Source organism: Leptonotus elevatus, chromosome 8, assembly GCF_054856555.1.
Source record: "Leptonotus elevatus isolate MCC_2025b chromosome 8, RoL_Lele_1.0, whole genome shotgun sequence".
Taxonomy (NCBI): domain Eukaryota; kingdom Metazoa; phylum Chordata; class Actinopteri; order Syngnathiformes; family Syngnathidae; genus Leptonotus; species Leptonotus elevatus.
In genome coordinates this window covers 26,055,297-26,076,225 of record NC_141246.1, presented here as the reverse complement: position 1 = coordinate 26,076,225, position 20,929 = coordinate 26,055,297, and the positions used below count along the sequence as shown (strand labels likewise).

The 20,929-nt window shown below is 41.8% G+C and overlaps 1 protein-coding gene and 1 long non-coding RNA gene across 2 annotated transcripts in view; one reads left to right on the top strand and one right to left on the bottom strand.

The window, feature by feature from the left end:
• Positions 1-3,494: 3,494 nt before the first annotated feature.
• LOC147170312 (uncharacterized) lies at positions 3,495-11,717 on the bottom strand. Its single transcript, XR_015095717.1, has 3 exons — positions 11,244-11,717; positions 10,654-10,854; positions 3,495-5,278 (listed from the first exon to the last, which is right to left on the bottom strand). It is a non-coding gene; the product is annotated as an uncharacterized LOC147170312 (long non-coding RNA).
• Positions 11,718-11,817: 100 nt separating this feature from the next.
• The window catches only part of naf1 (nuclear assembly factor 1 homolog (S. cerevisiae)), a 34,620-nt gene continuing 25,508 nt past the window's right edge, over positions 11,818-20,929 (top strand). The window contains exons 1-5 of the mRNA XM_086081767.1: positions 11,818-11,974; positions 15,477-15,703; positions 15,788-15,905; positions 19,060-19,277; positions 19,362-19,467. Coding sequence (XP_085937893.1) covers positions 15,477-15,703; positions 15,788-15,905; positions 19,060-19,277; positions 19,362-19,467 — 669 coding nt within the window. The 5' untranslated portion in view covers positions 11,818-11,974. The remainder of the gene's footprint in view (positions 11,975-15,476; positions 15,704-15,787; positions 15,906-19,059; positions 19,278-19,361; positions 19,468-20,929) is intronic.

Here is a 20,929-nt window from a genome sequence, read left to right as displayed (position 1 = left end):
CTGATAAAAGAAAAAAAATTACTTGAAAAAACTTTAGCCATGATTCAGTATTCACCCAGAAATTTTAGGTCAATTTTACGAGGAGAGTTTGGAGTACATTTTACCAGTTTATAAAAAAAAATAATAATAATAAAAAAAAAGGCTATTTTAAGGGTGAGGTACAAATCCACAACCTTCAGGTTGGTGGACAGCCAGGGTATCACCTGAGCCATGCCACTCATGTTGTTTACTAGTATATTGCTAGTGTCAGGTGGAATCCTCATACCTCAAAGTATGTTAACCTCATTTTGGACAGTCCAGCAATGCAGTAAAGGGACAAACAAGATTGGCATAGCTCAGGTGGTACAGTGGTTGTCTCCCAACCTGAAGGTCATGAGTTCGAGCCTCAATGCTTGAGTAACATCGTTTAAAAAAAAAAGAAAAGTAAAATGTACTCAATACTCTCCTTGTAAACAGTGCTTGAGTGAAAACAGAATCATGGCTAAACATTTGATGGTAAGGATCTTCTAATACCCATGTTTTCAACAGCCCTTGAGGAACCTCTTCTTGCAAAAAGGGTTCTCTGTACTGAAACGGTTATTACAGATTACAGGAACCCTTAGCTTCAAAAGAACCCTTGAAGATTTTTTAATTTTTTTAAAGGGTTCCTCAGAAGCCCATAGTTCTGGGTAAAACCTCTGCTCTTCATGAAGAACCCTTTTGGAACCCTTTCTTCTAAGCATGTAGTAGATGTGACTGAATTTGGTGTTACCACACAGACTATAAGGGAACAGCTCGATCATGTTTGGCTGTATTACAGTCAGTTTGTAACTGGCAGTGACAAAGTTAAGGAAGACGCTGTAAAGAGCGCTTGGAAGATTGTGGAGCAATGTCAAGAATCTGGTTTCTTTCCACAAGCAGAGGAGAAGGTATATTTATTCAAGGCTGTGATTAAAAATTCTGGCAGCCATGTACGGATGTGCTCAAACTATTGCGAAGATTCGTGAGGCAAATAAAAATGTGTTTGAAAATTGTCCTTCACAAAAACGGAAACTTTCGAAGGCTATCACTAATTATTATCGAATGGCAGCTGCCCTGAAATTTTATCGCGATGCCCAAGAGGGTAAGAGAAAAACCGAAGCTCTAAATTCCTTAAATTGCAATAAACAAACTCTGGAGTGCGGGCCAAATCTGGACCTGACTCCGTCGTCAATACCGACTGCGCCTCCGGCGGATCCTGAGTCACCGGAAGGGATACAGGCGCTAATTGCTGAAATAATTCGTGGAACTGTGCTATATGATGTACAGCGGGATCGGACTGGAGAGAGCCGATCGCCGCGTCAGAACCCGACTTGGGCAACAAATAATTCTGTTGTGTGTGTGCATTCCCCTCTAGCCGCGGTCTCTGATGGCTTTAAAAATCTGGACGCACAATTACGTGCCCAATGGGATGAAAGGGAGGCAAGTCTCAGGCCCCGTGTGTGTCCCCATGCAGATGTCCAATGGGAGCTTTGTCGTGAGCGTTTACAGTTTTTCTCTATAGGTTTGGCATATTTCTTGAAACTGAGATGACATTTTCAAAATACCATGGGCAAATCCCAAAACTACCTTACAATTGTACTCAACTAAATGGCATTTTTCATTGCTTTCATCAAATTGCCAATGTCTTAGTGAATGTCTCAATTGCCCCAGTGGATCTGTGCAAATGGTTGTGTACATTTAGCTTACAGTTAGCACAATGTGCCCACATTTAGCACATTTTCATGAATATACAGATTTTGGCTTACACTTTCTTTTGTTGCACTCTAATGTGTAAGTAACTTTGTGTCAATAAAAAGTGTTGCAATTTCCTTGACTGTGAGTGGAGTATGTCAAACCGCAAACTTTGAAAACTGCTCTTGTAAAATCCTTTTTTCCCCTGTTTTATATAATTGTATTTTGTTAGCAGCACCTCTGCTGTTGTGACAAAACATCTAATGATTTTGACCTGCAGTGCTCACAGAATGCCAAAGGGACGATGCATTTTGGGGGCACTGACTACTTGTATGACATAGAATTTTTATTTTGACACATAGGTAAGCTGTTTTGGGAGAGATATGAGCTTTTGCTGATGATCCATGGTGTTGTGAAAAATCATCCAAGTTACTTGTGAATGCAGATGAGCCAAAGCAATTGAGAAGGATCTTTGCAGTTGTGACAGTACCGACTCTTTGTTTGGGAAAGGAACTTGGAGTGAAGCATGTGTGACCAGTTTTGGGATAGATATGTGCTTTTGCTAATGAACTGCACAAATGTAAGTCTGTTTGGTCAAATGAGCTTGCAGTTTTGAAAATGTCATCTCAGTTTCAAGAAATGTGCCAAACCTATGGAGAAAAACTGTAAATGATTTTATTACGGAAGAAATGCTGCAAGCTCAAAAAGATTCCACTAGCGCGCCAACTTCTGGGTCACGGGGAGGGACATCGCGGGCTGGAGGTAGGGAGCGTGCTATTCGTCCGCCAGATTCACAGGATACACATCAATTGGATTCAGACAGCTCACGTCAAGTGTGGCCGGGTTTTTCCGATCGGCCGGACCAGCCCAGTTTGGCACAGGAGCAGGAGCTCAGGCGCGCTGAGCGGGGGAAGAAGCCCCTCCGCGCGGCTCGCCTCCCTCCTCCTCCCTCTCTCACTCTTGAGCCCAGGCACACTCGCCCTCCGTCAGAAGGCTCAGCCAGATGCCACAATGGCTGACGGGAACAGCACCATATTTGGACGCTACAATAGCACTAGGTCAAAATGCGTTCCTACACGATGCCAAAGTTATGCGATACGTTCGTAATTGCTAGATACATGGATAGATATAGATAAGTGGCCAGCAGAGAAGGTCACGGGGGTTCTCTCTCCCCTATCTATCTATCTACCTACCGACCTGTCCGTCCATCCATCTAGCAATTATAGAGACAATTCAACATTTCTTCTGGATCTCTGCACACACTCGGACTTTCTGAAAAGATTTGTTATTGGGCATATTTGCAGAGACCTTTTGTTGAAATGGGAAAATCGAGTTTTTTGTTTTTTTAGGAAGTATGTTATGAAGATATCTTTTTTATTATTAATTGAAGCAAGCCTTGTCGGTATTTAATAACTTAAAACATTTACTGTCTGATTAGACGTTTTGGGTTTTTTTGTGTCTTGTTTGACAGCACCGTTCTGGCTTGTGTGCTCAGTTTGAATTGGATGTTGGAGTTTGAATTAATAAAAAAAAAAAAAAAAAATTAAGTTGAGCTGTGTCACAATGGCCGACAAGCACAACACCATATTTGGACGCTCAACGGAAGTGACGTGGGATGCCTCGCCAATATTGCACAACTCAACTTTATTTCTAGAGCACTTTAAAAGAAAAAAATCGATGCATGAAAACTGCTGTAGCCTACATGGAATAAAAACCAAACATAGTAAAACAAAAACAATTAAACATTAAATTAATAACATACAGTCAACACTATCACATACCAGACCAATGTCCACATTCGTGTAAAGCTAAAAGCCAGCAATATGTGTTTATTACCCCGATTACAGGGTTGACTGCGTGCCCCCCAGTGCAAGTCCGTGAACAAAATAAAATGTTTAGTAAATTGACAAGCAAACAAAAACATGTAGTTCGTAAACACATACGAACGAAAAAATTATGCTTTTATAAACGCACATGGTGTCGTGGAATGAGTAATGACAGCGGCACCAAGTTGAATGGAGTGGCGACATCTCCCGATGTAAAGAGGAAAGGCCAAGGCAGTTGCTGATGCCGCAGCATAAGCGGAAGTGACGTAACCGATGCTGCGACATACACAGAAGTGAAGTCGCTGGTGCCGCGGCATAAGTGAAAGTGACGTCGCTGATGCCACGAAACATGCCGCTGACGCGAAAAACAAAAACGTTTTTATCAAGCAGTTCTACAAAAACAAATAAGGCACACATGTATCATCAAATGACAAATATAGAGCAAAAGTATTCTAACAATATAATTGAACATATAAAAAAAAGGGAAACAATTAAAAAAAAATAATAATAATTATATTTGTAAGAGGACTAAAACAAATCAAATCTTTCCAATAAAGAAACTAAATGAGGGGCTTTACTATCCATAAACAATTTGAAAGACTTACAAAATAATAGAAAGTGTTTTTTTTTAACGGTTTTGTGTTAAAATATCTGCATTTATGAATAGAAAATTTCCCTAAAAGCAAGAAAACAAATTCTAATTTCTTGTCTTCCTGAAATACACCAAACAAATTAGACTGTCAGGGGGGCAATCAAAGTTTATTTTTATTATAACCAAGTCCAGAAGGAATGTACTACATTGCAGTGGGAAAAAAAATAAATAAAAAAAATAAATAAATACATGGTTCAAGTTTTCTACATCCACATCACAGAACACACAATTATTTCCATCCAAATCAAACCTCATTCTTAAAAACTCCTTAGTCAGGTAAATTTCGTTCAACATTTTGAATTGGACCTCTTTTGCTTTGGGAGGTACTGGAAATTATATATAATTATTTATGTTTTTAATCTTGTCAATCTCAATTTTTTTCAAAATAAATGACCTCTTAATCTTTTTTGAGAAAGAGAGCTCAGTATTGTTTATTTGGTAATCTTACCGATTCAACATGTCATCATTGTGCTCTCTTTTTTGTATGTGCATGTTCATTAATTCCACTGTATGGCACAGGGCTCTCCTGGCGTCCTGCCAAACCCTGCGATGACATGCCACCTTTGATGTATGCCCCCACTGCAGCACCTCTTGACGAAGGTGTGCGGGTACAAATAACTTATTTCCACGGCAAGCTACAGGGGTCTGGGTGTTGCCAGTTTCCTCCACCACCTTCCTCTCTACCTCCCACTGGATAGCCCCCAACAAACTGTTCTCCGGAACGATAGTTAAGGGTGGAGACCCCTCGGTGGCCGGACCGTATATGCGGGACAAGGCATTGCGGGATCCAGGTCTGTAAGTGACGACGTAATCAAAAGGCGTCAAGAACAGGGCCCAGCGTGCTTGACGAGGATTTAGTCTCTGAGCAGACTAGAGGTACGCCAAGTTTTTGTGGTCCGTGAAGATCTGGAAGGGTTCCGCCGCGCCCTCCAGCCAGTGTCTCCACTCCTATAACGCCGGAATGATGGCCAGCAGCTCACGGTTGCCCACATCGTAGTTGCGCTCTGCTTGGTTGAGCCGACGAGAAGTAGGCGCAGAGATGCAGCTTCTGGTCGACTGGGGACCGTTGGGACAACACCGCCCCCACTCTTGTCTCTGAAGCATTGACCTCGACAACAAATGGGAGAACCTCATTACGGTGTGTCAAAACCGGCGAACATGAAAACAATCATTTTAATTTAACAAAAGCGGCCTCGGCCTGCTGAGTCCAAATAAACGGAAAGGTTCCGCTTTCATACTGTAGTTGCGGATAAACCGACGGTAGAAATTAGCGAAACCCAGGAACCTCTGTAAGTGCTTCTTTGATTTTGGCCGGGTCAGCTCTTAATTGGCCCTCCTCCACAATATATACACAAGAAACTGCACCAAACGGGTGTGAAATGCACACTTTTCTGCCTTTACATATAGCCGGTTTTCCAGCAGTCGCTCCAAAACCAGCCGAAAATGTTGCTGATGTTCTGCGAGGTTTCTGGAGAAAATTTAAACGTCATCAAGGTAAACGAAACAAAAGTGGTTAAGCATGTCACGCAAGACGTCATTCATAAAACACTGAAATACTGCGGGGGCGTTTGAAAGGCATAACCAAATACTCAAAATGGCCAATGGGTGTCTTAAACGCTATTTTCCATTCGTCGCCCTCCCTTATCCTAACCAGATGGTAGGCACTGCGAAGATCCAATTTGGTAAACACCGTAGCGGAATGTAATGGTGCAAATGCGGATTCCATTAGTGGCAATAGGTATTTGTTTTTAATAGTCATGTAATTTAGACCACGGAAATCGATGCAAGGACGTAGAGTCTTGTCGTTTTTCTCAGTGAAGAACAATCCTGCCCCTAGCGGCGATTTGGAAGGTCGAATAAGCCCGGCAGCTAGCGACGTTGTAACATATTCCTGAAGGGCTTGAAGTTCCGGCTTGGATATTTGGTTCAGGCGTGTACTAGGCAGCGGTGCGCCAGTAACCAATTCTATAGCGCAATCATAAGGCCGATGCGGAGGGAAAGACAAGGCCCGGTCTTTGCTAAAAACTTCTCGTAAATTGTGGTATTCCGCTGGCACATTTTCAAGGTTAATGGATTCCATTGTTGCTTTAACTAGGACATAGTGGGAGTTTACCGCTGACTGCAGGCAATGTGAATGACAAAACAAACTCCATCCCTCTAATCTAGGTATACCCCAGTTTGTCAGGGTTGTGCCTAGCCAGCCAAGTCAGACCCAGGACCACTGGGGCTGACTGGGAGGGCATAATGAAAAATTGTCTAGTTTCAACGTGATTTCCCGACAAACGCATGTATAGATTCTCCGTTCTATGCGTAACCACCCCCAAGAGGCGCCCGTTGTGGTCATTCATTTCCTTGGTTTTATCAAGTCTAACCACGGGACATTTCAAGGTGTTAACAATTTTCGGTTCGACAATACAATCATCCGCCCCAGAGTCCACCAAAGTCGTCATCTTTATGCTCACCCCACCCCATGTCATCTCTCCTGACAATTGTAGTCTTTTAATGTCCAAGTTGCTATTTGTGTCACATGATCCCGCGGGCTAGGAGTACTCATATTGGTTGATGCGTTGGGGTTGAACAGTTGTGGCTAGAGCGGGTGCGACGTCCAGACGTCTATCAGGCAGCCTTCGACATGTGGCCAATTGGTGTCCGGGCTGTCCGCAATATAGGCACGCCTGATTCCTCATCAGTTTCCTGCGCGCCGCCGCAGAGAGCCGGACTCCTCCCAGCTGCATAGGCTTGATGTCATCTCCCGCAGGAGGGCATCACCACGAAGCATCGGGAGGCCAGGCGCAGCACCCTGCGGACGTGGTTGAAGACGGCTGAGCAGCAGTGTCTGCTGCCGCAGGTCGTCGCTCCTCCTTCCGCTCCCGCAATCTGTTGTCCAATCGAATGGCCAGGTTGAGGAGTTCCTCCAGACCGGATGTCTTGTCCCGTGCAGCCATCTGGTCCTTGATTCGTGGGCCGAGGCCCCGCCGGAAAATCCCACACAGCGCCGCTTCGTCGTAACGGCTCTCGGCGGCCAAAACCCGGAACGAGTATTCAGCCACTGACAAGTCAGCTTGCTTGAGGTCTAGCAAGCGGCTGCCTGCTTCCTTTCCTTTTACCGGGTGGTCGAAGACGTTTCTGAGTTCCGACAGGAAGGCCGGCAATGAAGCTCGGATTGACTGCAATCGCCCATAATGCCGCTTGGCCGGAAAGTAGGCTCATTACGAAAGCGACCTTGGCGCCATCGTTAGGGAAAGTTTGCGGCTGTTGATCAAAAACCAGACTACACTGGTGAATGAATTGGTCACACCCACCAATGTCGCCAGAGTAGCGGTGAGGATTGGGAATATTGGGTTCCCGAAGTACAGAGTTACCAGCTGATTGGGCCGCGGAGGAGACAGGTGACGCCCCAGCTGGTCGTGATCCGTCAGCAGCCGTGGAGTCCGATCTCTGCTCCACCTTCAAGGTAAGAGACCCGATCTGGGCGGTTAGCATCGACATGGCTTCCTTCAGTTCACGGAAGCATTGCTCGTGCTGTCCAAGTAAGCGCCCATGGCTGGCCATTGCCTGGCAAAGGCTGTTTGGGTCCATCCATACAAGAAAACACAAAATCACGCTGGAGGGCTGATAAAACAGAGAGGAGTATAGTATACAAAGTAGATTAAAGAAAAACGCTACTAGTCTAATTACTAGTGGTGTCCACAACACCAACATGGTGTAGCGTCACGGAGCAATAACCAGACACTCCTCTCTGTTGCTGCCAGGCTTTTATTTTGGCCTGATGACCTAATGGGCAGCAGGTGTGTCAGCAGGATCCGCCCTCCAGCTGTTTCCCCAGCAACTGCAAGGGAGAAATCAGAAACGGCTGAAAATCAAAACATAACAGCCACCAGCCGGAGAGCAAACCCAGGAGCCCGGAGCGCCCCCCACCCAAAACACGGCCCGCGTCCCAAGCAGCAGAATGTGGCACGGCAGGCCCATCAGGCACCCCACACCCCCGCCACACCTAAGAGCACTGTCCTGATAACCTTGTTATTAAACTTAAAACTACAAAAATCCAGTTCCCCAATGCACAATTGTCTCAAACTTGATTGACTTCAGAATATCGAATATCTTCTTTCACCATCGCTCTTAAAGAGATCGGAATTGCATTTGTTATCTTTGTGTATTCCGTTAAACGACATTGTGTATGGTATTTTTGACAAAAGTCTTCATGGAACAACATGTTCCCATTTGAAAATTACACTAGGAACAATAAACCAAAATGAATCCTGATTCCTAACAAAAGATTTCAGCCATTTTAACTTCAAGACTCCATTCATAACATCAAAATCAATGGCATTCATACCGCCTTCTTCATACCGTTTAACCATGTCATTTTTCCTTATGTACTGGCATCTGTTCCACCATATAAATCTAAAATTTATAGTGTTTATCATCTTAATTATTTTTGTCGAAATTGGTAAAGAAAATGAAAGGTAGATTACTCTTGACAGGCTCTCCATCTTTGTTAATAAAACCCTTCCAAAAATGGAAACATCTTTTTGAAGCCATCTGTTTAAAACAGATTTATATTTGTCCACAGTTTCACAGATATTAATTTTTTCTGTCATGATTTTGTCCTTAGAAATAACAATCCCCAAATATTTGATTTTTTTTTACCTCTTTATCACACACAGATTGTAATTGGCAATCATGTAATGGCAAAATCTCACATTTCTTCAAGCCGAGTTGTAAACCAGAAGCCTTTGAGAAAACATCAATAATTTGTAGAGCCAGTGAAACTTGATCCACATTCTCCAAAAATAAAGTTACATCGTCCGCTAATTGACTTTTTTTTTCTTCTCTGCTCCATTACTTTCACCCCTCTACCCCTACTGGTTTTTATTAAAATAGACAACATTTCAGCAACCATTATAAACAGTAATGGTGAGCTCCCACAACCCTGTCGGATTTCTCTCTTGATGTCAAACCTGGGGGAAGTGCCATGACAAGGCTACTGAACAATTAATCCCTTTATATACTATATCTAGTTGGAACATTTCAACCTCGTACACCAGCTCGGGCTCCTTCCCTGCCAGAGAGGTGACATTCCATGTCCCCAGAGCTAGCTTCAGTAGCCGGGGGTCGTACCGCCAAGGCCTTCGCCTTTGGCTGACACCCAACCCCTTTGGCCCCTCCCACCGGTGGTGAGCTCATGACCCACGTTTCCTTTTCGGGCTGTGCCCGGCCGGGCCCCATGGGTATAGACCAGGTGACCCGCGTCCGGGCAAGGGAAACTACGATCCAAATTTTACATTCATCATTGGGGTCTTTTGAGCCATGCTTTGTCTGGTCCCTCACCTAGGACCTGTTTGTCATGGGTGACCCTACCAGGGGCATGAAGCCCCAGACAACATAGCTCCTAGTCTCATTGGGACAAGAAAAACCCCTTTCACCACAATAAGGTGATGACTCACGGAGGAGATTCTAATACTAAATCAATAAAACAATGATCTATAGGGGAGCTATAGAGATCTTAGATTGTGAAGTATTGTTTAAAATATTATCACTCCACAACCAACAGTAAATTCTGGACTTGCAATCTCCATTAGGTTTAAACCACAAATAACTCTTAACCCAGGTTGAAGTTTCGCCATACATCCATTAAACCATTTTCTGCCATAAAACTGTAAACAATGTCATTTTCTTGAGATTTCTCTAACCTTAGAGTTGGACGCATCCTATCCACCCACTCATTTGGAGTCATGTTCCAGTCCACTCCCGCCAAAACATAGCCAGTCGGGCATTGACCATTTGCATCGACGTCACGTCATCACGTAACTGCCCTATGACGGACGGTGGAAGGAAATGATTGTTGAATGGAAGTGGACGTGACCCAGAGCGATTTTACAAATTAAAAGTTATTATTGCCCATAGAGCCATGCAATCTACTACAACCAAAGTTCGCCTGTCAGTCAAAGTTGCACATTTAGTCGTGACTCATAGAGCGCGATATTTACTTAAGTTGGAGATCGCTAGTTTAAGAACAGCCCCCTACCTTCTGTTGCCTGCTGTTTTTACCAAGTCAATCAAATCACAGACTTTGCCGAAATTCACAGCGCACGGCCTATATCATTATGTAGTCAATGCCGTCTCTTCTCCTTACACCGAGGCAGATTCAAAAGCTTGTCACTCGCTGAGTGTCTGGGACGAGATGCTACGCTCACACCGGGGGACAATATACCTCGTATTGCAAGGGTAAAACTTGTTTATCATGCTAACTGACTTATTTTTACATAGTCCGTTCTTGTTATGATTTGGGTGTGGATCCCAGAAAACGCGGCCAGCAGAGCAATTTACAATAATAAAATCCAAACAGAAATCGCTTGCTCGGCAAGGAGGAAAACAGTAACAAAAATTACTTGCAACAAAATGGAAAGGAGAATAACTTAATGTGCTTACACAAAAAAGGCAAGAGACAGAATACAAAAATAACTATGATAGAAAACTTACAAGGGAAAGGCAAAATCGTAGTACAAGGCGAGATGAGAATCGAGGTTGAGAAACAGTCGAGACTAGGCTTGGGCATTGGTGGCTGGCAAGTGAATCGTCCGGCAACCAGTAGCTGGTTGGACTGCCTTTTAGATACACCGACTGATTACATGAATGAACACAGCTGCGTGAGTCACGTTAGCGCCCCTCGTGGTCAACTGGCTGCAACACAACAACAAACATCTGATTGCAGCCTGACAGCTCAGATCATGACAGTTCTATATTGAAACGCTGTGATGATATGTTTACTAGCATGGAACAAATGACTATCGTAGTGGCAAGCTATGCAGTAATTTCATGAATATGACCCCGGCTCCAGAGTGAAAAACTCCAAGCAAAAAGACGAAATCCCCCATTATTAAACAGTCAAATGCACTTAACAGTTTGAAGAAGGTACATTTTAAAACTAAGCTGTGTGTTCGTGCAGTTGGAGTGGACGCTAACTATCTGGCTCGTTAATGTGATTTGAAACACGCAATTCGACACCTCTGTTACAATCTTTGTTAGAGTGTACATTTACTAGTAAAATGTATGAACATTTATCTACTTACCAAAAAATTATCGCTGCAAATCCGTGAATACTTTGTGGGCTGCCAGTCCTTTCTGTTGATTGCTGCTATCAATCGATGTATTTTGTCTTCATTAGTAGGTATGCGATAAAAAGCAACATTTGGTTTACTCCTTTGTCTGTCTGTACAACCGACCGCACAGCAAGATATGACCATTTTATAAGATAATCGATTAGATAAAGGACTTTGCGCTGTACAAGATACAATGGTTACAATACAGGCAAGTGGCTATTTTGCCGCCCAGCGTCCCGTAGGGGGCCTTCCCATGAGGGCTGTGTCGTCACGTGCAAAAGGTCAATACAACTTTCAATTCAGAGATTATCTCAGTCACCTTTTCCAAAAGTTTCCGGTTCTGACAATCATTATTATATCCGTAAATATTTGTCAAAACAAAAAATAAACTCTCCACTTTTAACATCACCGTAACCAGTGGCCCCCTTTATCTGCTTTATGCTTAAAAACATTCGCGATGGGAGGAGTAAGATGGTTGCCCTGTCGCTTCAACGGCTTACACGGGCGTGAAGAAGAAGAAGAAGAAGAAGAAGAAGAAGAAGAAGAAGAAGAAGAAGAAGAAGAAGAAGAAGAAGAAGAAGAAGAAGAAGAAGAAGAAGAAGAAGAAGAAGCAGCAGAAGAAGCAGAAGCAGCAAAAGAAGAAGAGTGAAAAAGGAGAAGAGTGAAAAAGAAGAAGAGTGAAGACATTTCCACGTGAAAAAGTAGGTATACTAAAACGGATTTAGCTTTTTTTTTTTTATTGTTGTTTTTGTAAAATGTATCCAATTCATTGGTCAGGTTTCATGTTGCTTGCAGGAGTCGAGAAAAGTTGAATCGCTTGAGTGTATTTAGCAACGTTTTTATTGTTTTATTTTTTTACATGGCACTAAAGTTAAGTACAGATAAATACGATGGGTTAAACGTAGATGCACTGATTCATCTCCTGTCAGTAAAAGTACCAAGGGAGTACCGACTCTGATAAGAGCTTTCTTTTAGCCAATAATATGTAGTCTTGAAGTTGTGCCTGTTGTGATAACCTCTTAACACATTAAGTTTCTCTTTTTTTTTAAAGAAAAAAACATCACGTTACATGTAGCATGTTTTTACAAGAGCTAGCTAGCGTTTTTTTTTACTTTTATGCCATCAAAACAATGTGCTCCCATAGCTTTCCTAACCTTCTGAACAGACTGATAAATTGCTAGATCACGATAACTGAAAAATGTACCTACATAAAAGTTTTTTCGTTGACGGAACTTTTGAAAGTCAGAAGCTTGTGGTTTATATATTGGCAATAAGTCATTGTTGTGGCTGACTACTAAGACTGAATGATATGGACCAATTTTCATTTGGCAGTGGTATTTAGCCGTGACCGGTGTTATGTTATGTTGGGGGGGGGGGGGGGGGGGTTCACTGATATCTTTACCTTACCAGATAAAAATGCACGAAGTTCCCCTCGCTGTTCAACATTCAACAAGGAAACTGTGAGTAATTCTGCGAAAACAGAATTAATTGCAGCGTCCATGTTAGGTTTGTTTATTTGCCCCGGCGTTGGCGCTGGCTTCCTGGTTTTTCGTCATAGCTGAGCTGCATATCACGACCTCAAACACAATGTCGCTCTGTGATTGGTTTGAACCATCAGTGGCTCGGTACAAGATGTATTCTTGGGAGTTTGTGAACTTACAAATACCGTGAGAATTAATCTTGCAGAGCAAGGTTACTATTCAAGGGTCTTCTCGAAAAGTAGAAGCCAAATGTCCGTTTGTCACTTTTTTAAATATGCACTGCGGAAGGCCATCCTACCTCTCCTGCTCATCCGGGTGAAAAACACCCAGTGGTGTAGTCCAGGGTATACAGAATAAACCCACTTTTTTTTCGGTCAGCATTGAGTATACCCACTTCTAAATCCCCCAAGATACACACCGTTCAGCCATGGCCTACCCTCCTCTGCCTCTAATTGGCTGGTAACCCCTGCCTACACTGATTAGATTGGCTAATTTTGGCTTGAGGAGTGATCAACCAATTAGAGGCAGAGTAGAGCGAGTCATGTCAAGCAAAACAATCCTTCAGATGTTCCCCCGAGCCACAATGGTGACCCAGAAATTTTGCTCTGGTAAACTGATTTTCCCTTGTACACGGGATACTTGATCGCAACAAGGGTTTGATTTCCGTGGTGGATGCTGCCGATTACACACTAACTACATGCTCTAGTTACGTTTTATAGTACCTGTAGGCTGGTACTTGATTTTTAAGTACCGGTAAATTAAAACACAAGAATGGGGACAAATAGTTTAAGATTCAGCACAAAACAATACTGAGTGAAGTCTAACTACTATTTTTGTTCGTTGTTTAATATTGTAATTTGTTTTATAACATATACTGTACTTTATGATTGCCTTATGATGAATACATTTTACAATATTTTATCCTGCTTGTTTTACCAAACTTTTCTCAACAACAAAAGTTATTATTGTGAGCAAGTACAAATGACAGATTCTTACATTTCACCATTTCTAAAAGAGGTTGTTTTTCTGGACTACTTAAAAAAAAAAAAAAAAAAAAAAAATCCTGAAAATAGAGTATACCCACTTACCAGGGACCACTACAACAAATGTCGAGAATGTGCAAGCTCATCTTCATCGGTCTGTGCGGCCGGCCTCACTTCATAGACGGGTGTCCTCTTGCGGCTCTCAGCCATTTTCAAAGTATTTGGTGAGATCGTTGGCGCTACAACGATGGCTGAATTGGAAGCTCATTGGCTACAAGCTACAAACACTCGAAGTGCGCATGCGCAGCTAGGAACGAGCACTCACAACGTCGTTATGGCAGATTGATTGAAGGGATCGAGAACCAATCGTTAAGATCCACCCGGAAGACGCACTTGACAAAAGATCCTTGAATACACCTTTAAAAACAGTCAATTAAAAATCTGAGTAAAAAAGTCAAGACTAAAAATCAAAATCGAAATCAACCAGGAAAAGCTTTTTTAAAAGTGAAGGTCTTGAGTCCCCCCCCCCCCCTTTTTTTTTTTTAAAGCTTCTAACGTCTGTGGAGCTCTGAGGTGATCGAGGAGAGCATTCCACAGACGTGGCGCAGCATTTTGACATTTAATGTCATGAGGACGTTTTCAACTTTATTTGATCCACTGCACACGTTCATCTTCCTCATTTTCTAATCAGTTAATCATTTGCATAATTTACATTGGGGGGGAAATGGCCCCGATTGTTTAACATGAACAAATATTCTGAATGTCATACGCAAACATTTATTAAATGCTTTACTTTAATGCATGTAGTAATGCCCAAACACAACCTGTGCTACCTTCAACATAACCACCTGCTGTCAGGTAAAGGATAATTAATAGTGTGATTAATCTGCGTTAATACCTGATTAATGCGATACTTTTTTGTCATTAATTAGTTAACGCTCTAACTTTTTTGTAAAACAAGTTTGAAATGAGATATACACATTGTTTCACTTCACGATTGTCTGCTACTTTGTGTTTAACTTTCACATAAAATTTCAATGAAATATATTTTTGTTTGTGGTTGTACTGTGCAAAAATGTTGAAAAACTCTAGGGGATGAATACTTTTGCATGGCGCTCCTATAACACTTTGTTTTGCTATGTCTTTTTTCTGTTCAAGTTGGAGATAAATTACCAGTAGCAGGTGAACCGATAGGTTTTAGACTCACTGGAAAGTTTCTAGTGGAAACCCTTGCTTCAATATTCCAAAACTTCAACAGAAAGCAGGCTTAACATGTGCTCACATTCTACTTTCTGAAAAGCAAATAGTTCTATTTAAGCCAGATGACTGTAAACGTGGCAAAGAGCACACATCCTCTGATAGAATAACATATGTCACATGCTTTGTTGCAAGCAACACGGTGCTTTTACAATGCATGAACTTGCTAACACACACCATGCCATTTGGCACGTTAATAATTTTTCTTCTATTTTATATATATATATATATATATATATATATATTATTTTATTTATTTTTTTAATAATTTTGAGAAGCCAAATCAATATTATCATTATATATAATTATCAATTAATTGCAGATCCGTAAAGTACTGCACATTCTCAGATAACTTTTTTTCAAAGTACCCTGTAAAAAAACACATACATTTTAAATGTGGCTGTGATTTTATAAAAAACAGTGCTTTCTCTTTATGCTGTGTGTGTGTACTTATATTTTGTGTTTGAATGTAACTCTTTCAGATGGACGATATGCTTCTGAAAAAGAATGAACAAATCGAACGATCCTCTAATGAGATGGACATGGCCTTTCAACTGGAAACTCTGGTTACATCACACAGTGTAGAGACACAAGAGCAACCAGAGGCACATGGATATGTACATACAGTGTCTGCTACAGCAATACCTTCCTTGGCCCGTGAGTGTAACATGGAGGGCTTGGGTGGTGAAGTTTCTGAAGATTCTGATAGGTATGAGAACACTATAATACATCTGCAGGAATGCAAATTTTAAATGTAAAAATATTGTTCAAGATATTTCTTTTTTGTTCTTAGTGACAGCTCCTCTTCATCATCCTCTTTTTCATCCGCTGCTGTGTTTGATAATGCTGCTGATGACGATGGCTTAAACCAACCAGCTCCCATAAAAACGAAAGATGAATTTTTACTTGAGGTCAGTCTGTTTCTGTGTATTGGTTTGGGTTACACAAGTGAAGTACCATATTGAGACACGATATACAATATGTGACTTAGGATACCTATTCTATTTTATGAAAGGCAAATAGTGGTAGTCAAGCCAGAAGACTGTGAATGTGGCCAAATATACATCTAGACTCGGATATTTATTTATTGTATTGGAAGGTGTAAACATTTAGACGTGCAAAGAATGTGCGATGTGGTAAAATGGCTTGATCGATTTAAGTGAATTCATTTCTAGCAACCCAGCCGGGTAAGCGTCTGTAGCTACATGGTAGCCCAACAGTCCCATAGTATTACATTAGTTTCACATTGTGGTACTTGAATTACTAGGGATGCACCGAAATGAAAATTTTTGGCCGAAAATGAGAAATGCTTGGCCGAAAACGCTGAAAAAAATAATGAGAATTTTTTATTATCATTGCATTTATTATAATTAATTAAAATCATATTATTATAAAATATTTAGGCCTAATTAGCACGGGCATTTTGACAAAGCATTAAACAACAAACGCGGGGTGAGCAACTGAGCATTTTCTGGCGGTGCAATTGCACTTTATAGTAAATGTACAGCAGTTTGCACCGGTGGGCACGGATGCGTGCGGTGCGGATGACACATTTGTAGGCTATTTGGAGCGGGACAAGGTGCGGCGCACTTAAAATCGACACATTCACATACAGTGGTACCTCGGAGTTTGAACACAATTCGTTCCTGTGAAGTGTTCAAAGTCCGAATTGTTCAACCTCAGAAATTTTTTTTCCCATAGGAAATAATGTAAATGCAATTACTCTGTTACCAAGCTCCAAAAACAGAAAATTATTATTTTTAGTTTATATTTATGTAAAAAAAAAAACATGTACACCCTGGGGGGGGTGGTTCTGGCCTTTCCCAGTCACAAGTTTAGCCGTGTATATTTTGTGTATGATGTTTAAATAGTGAATTGGTGGGAGGAAGATTTGTTTGGAAGGTGTAACTCACATTATGGTTGTAGGCTAGCGGGCTAGCAAGAAGCTGAAGCGCCGTAGCATGCCGCTGGACTCCGAGCTCAAACTTTCGGTCCTTTAGCAAGCCGAGTAAGTTCCAAACAGTGAATACCGGTCGCCATTTACTCCTCACGTCCGTGAAGCTTATTTTAAACTGCCCGCATTTTCTCTCGCTCTTTCTCTCTAGTCCCCAAGCCTGATTACCAACTACATTTATAATACTTTTTATCTCATTTAATACCAGCCATTTTCATTGGAGCAACCCCCTTCAATACCAGCCGTTTTACTGGATTTTGACTGATCTGGCAAGGCCCACAGAATATTGTATTCGATTGTTATATAAACATGGAACATAAAAGATTAACTCTTCTTTCATCAGAAAAAATAAGTATATTTCTATCTTTTTCCATTCTTTAGTTATCAGCGTTAGAATATAAGTTTTGTTGAAATTTCAATTCCTGAGAATTTTTTTTTAGAAAAAGAGCTTTTTGTAGAACAAACATTTCAAACACAACTTGGACTTTAACACTACACAGACAGCTCAAACATCTACATAATGTTTTTGTGAAATAAAACATTTCAAAAAGTGCTTTTGATAACAAAATAACAGTTTATTGCACATAAAAATAAACAATTGGCTGGTCTGACTGCAGCTCTGCAGCAGCATCTAGCTGTCCAGGGGTTGACATGACCGACAAAACGAGCCGTTAACCCCGCGGATTATCGCTCAACGGCTGTTCGTTGCGTTGGCTCGACGAACAAAGCGTCATTCCTTGACGTGCAGCAACTGGATCGCCGCTGTCATGCTTTGATGAGCCGACGAGGATGCTTTTTTTTAAAGCCAAAAAGCAATCCTCCAGTGTTAACTGTTTTGTTCTGCCGATCGCTTATTTTCTATTTCCTCTCCGCTGCTCTCCACTGTTCTAAACCATGCTAGTAGTGACAGACGACACTCCCAGGTTGTGTCCAAATTCACAAGGCTGGGTCCTCCGAAGGCCGAATTTGTCGGCTGCATGACGTCACTCCCGGTGCAACTGGCCAGCACGCACAGACTTACATATGAGTGGATTGTCAATGCTGCTTTTCAGTTGTGCATTCAGCGACACTCCATTTATGTGTAAGTCTGTGTGTGTTATCGAGTTGCGCTGGGAGTGACGTCATGCAGCCTACATATTCAGCCTTCGGAGGGACCCAGCCTTGACAAGCCTTGTGAATTTGGACACAGGACCAGTCCCAATCAACACTTCCTGCTTCTCTTCTTTTGCAACAAGACCCTTGCGAGATACTGGCTGACCTTATACTCGCTGCCACCTGTTGGCCGTTTCTTTTAAAGAACATTGCTGTTTAGCCTAATCCTTCAGTCAGAAGCAGCGCCAGACCCTCCTGTACACTCTTGCATAAAAAAAGCTTATGACAAATCGATACGTTATATTTAATGAAAACATTTAAGTATTTCCCACAGATTTCAAATCTACTTGGGTGGGTAGACTCCAGGGGTGGGGATGGGAGGCGGGTTGGACGGAAAGTGGGTCTCAGTCCTGTTACCACGTCTCCTCTAGCCTCACGATCCACAAGTGACTGACGGCGAACTAATGTTACATGCTGACACATTTTTTTTCTTTTTTAATATATTTTTAATACATTTTCTTGAAAACTTCTTTGGTGGTGGCCAGCCCAAATATTAACATGATGTGGGAAACACTGAGTTAACATAACTTGTAGCTTTATCGGAACTGTATCATTTTGCATTAGTCCATCAATTGGATTTTCTTGACTGCTAGCTGGCACTAGTGACGATTCTAAAACGTCTTGTTTAAATATACAGTGTGTGCAATTCTTTTTGTTGTGTATTTATTTTTACAGTCAAATTAAACAGCTAAAAGCATGCATAGGGAGAATAGAATACTATATGTCACATGCTTGTTGCAAGCACCACAGTGTTTTCAGGGTGCTTTTACAATACATTAACTTGCTAACACACAGTACGCCATTTGGCACGTTAATTCTTTTTTTTTTTAAAGTACCCTGTAAAAAGACACAGACATTTTTAAATGTGGCTGTGATTTTATAAAAAACAGTACTTTCTCTTTATGCAGTGTGTGTGTGTGTGTGTACTTATATTTTGTGTTTGAATGTAACTCTTTCAGATGGATGAAATGCTTCTGAAAAAGAATGAACAAATTGAACGATCCTCTAATGAGATGGACATGGCCTTTCAACTGGAACGTCTGGTTACATCACACAGTTTAGACACACAAGAGCATCCAGAGGCACATGGATATGTACATACAGTGCCTTCTACAACAATACCATCCTTGGCCCGTGAGTGTAACAAGGAGGGCTTTGGTGGTGAAGATTCTGATAGGTATGAGAACACTATAATACAACTGCAAGGATGAAAAGTTTAAATGTAAAATTATTGTTCAAGATATTTCTTTTCTGTTCTTAGTGACAGCTCCTCTTTTTCATCCGCCACTGTGTTTGAAAATGCTGCTGATGACGATGGCTTAAACCAACCATCTCCCTTTAAAACAAAAGATGACATTTTTCTTGAGGTCAGTCTGTTTCTGTGTATTGGTTTGAGTTACACAATTGAGGTACCATATTGAGACACAATATACAATTTGTCTTAGTCTTAATGCTCAATTCGGATTTTGGTATAGGGCTGTCCCAAACGATTATTTTACTCCCGATTAATCTATCAACTATCTTAACAATTAGTCTAACAATTAATTTTTCAATTAATCTAGCGATTATTTTTGGGTTGATGCAGTGACGTGCAGTGAGCTCTAGGTTTGGGTAGGCAGGCAGTCACAAATTGAGACGCACACACCAATTACAAATTTGTGTGTTGGCAGGTGAGTGTACATTGTGTCCATATTTTAGTTTCCAAAAAATTAAGACACTCAGCCCGACCTCAAGATACTTGATACTCAGATACAAAATGCCATACATTCAAACTATTTTACCATATGCCTCCTCCTCCTGTATGGGTAGAACCCCCCCCAAAACATTATTTTTTAAAGTCTGACATTATCCAAAAAATAAATAATTACATATATATATAAACGGACAATTTCAAACCCGCCTGCACACACGGGAAAAATTTAATAAAGTGGATATCTCCCACTGCCTAATTTCTCACAAAATCAAGCTAACAATAGCAATGCCAAACATCATGAAACATCCACAAAGTCCTTTTGTATCATTCTTTGTGAAAAATACGAATAATTCTCTGTCCCTTACTTTGTTGAAGATCCGGTGGCTAAGGCGTTGGTCTCCCATCCTTCAAAAGTTTACGTTTTCCTCAAAAGAAAGGCACGAAAAAGAAAAATCAGTACACTATTAACACTGTGTATAGTGGAGATGCGCTGCGGACCTTGACTCAGGACGTAGTGAATTGGTGGGGAGAATACTTCAAAGACCTCCTCAATTCCACCGACACACCTCCTTTGCGGACGGAGAGTCTGGGGATGCTGAGGTGGGCTCTCCTATCTCTGGGGTCGAAGTCAATGAGGTGGTAGGAAAGCTCCTCAGTTGCAAGGCCCTGGAGGTGGATGAGATCCACCTGGAGTTCCAAAAGGCTTTGGATGTTGTGGGGCTGTCGTGATAGACATGCCTCTACAACATCGCATGGACATTGGGGACAGTGCCTCTTGATTGCCAGACTAGGGTGGTGGTCCCCCTTTTTAAGAAGGGGCACCGCAAGGTGTGTTCCAACTATAGACGGATCACACTCCTCAGCCTCTCTGGTAAGGTCTATTCAGGGGTGGTGGAGAGGAGGGTCAGTCTGTAAGTCAAATCTCGGATTCAGGAGGAGCAGTGTGGTTTTCTTCCCGGCCGTGGAACAGTGGTCCAGCTCTGCAAACTGAGTGGGAGTTCACCCAACTAGTCTATATGTGTTTTGCGGACTTTGAGAAGACGTTCAACCGTGCCCTTCAGGGAGTCCTGTGGGGGGTGCTTTGAGAGTACGGGGTACCGAGCCCCCTGATACGGGCTGTTCAGTGTTCAGTCCCT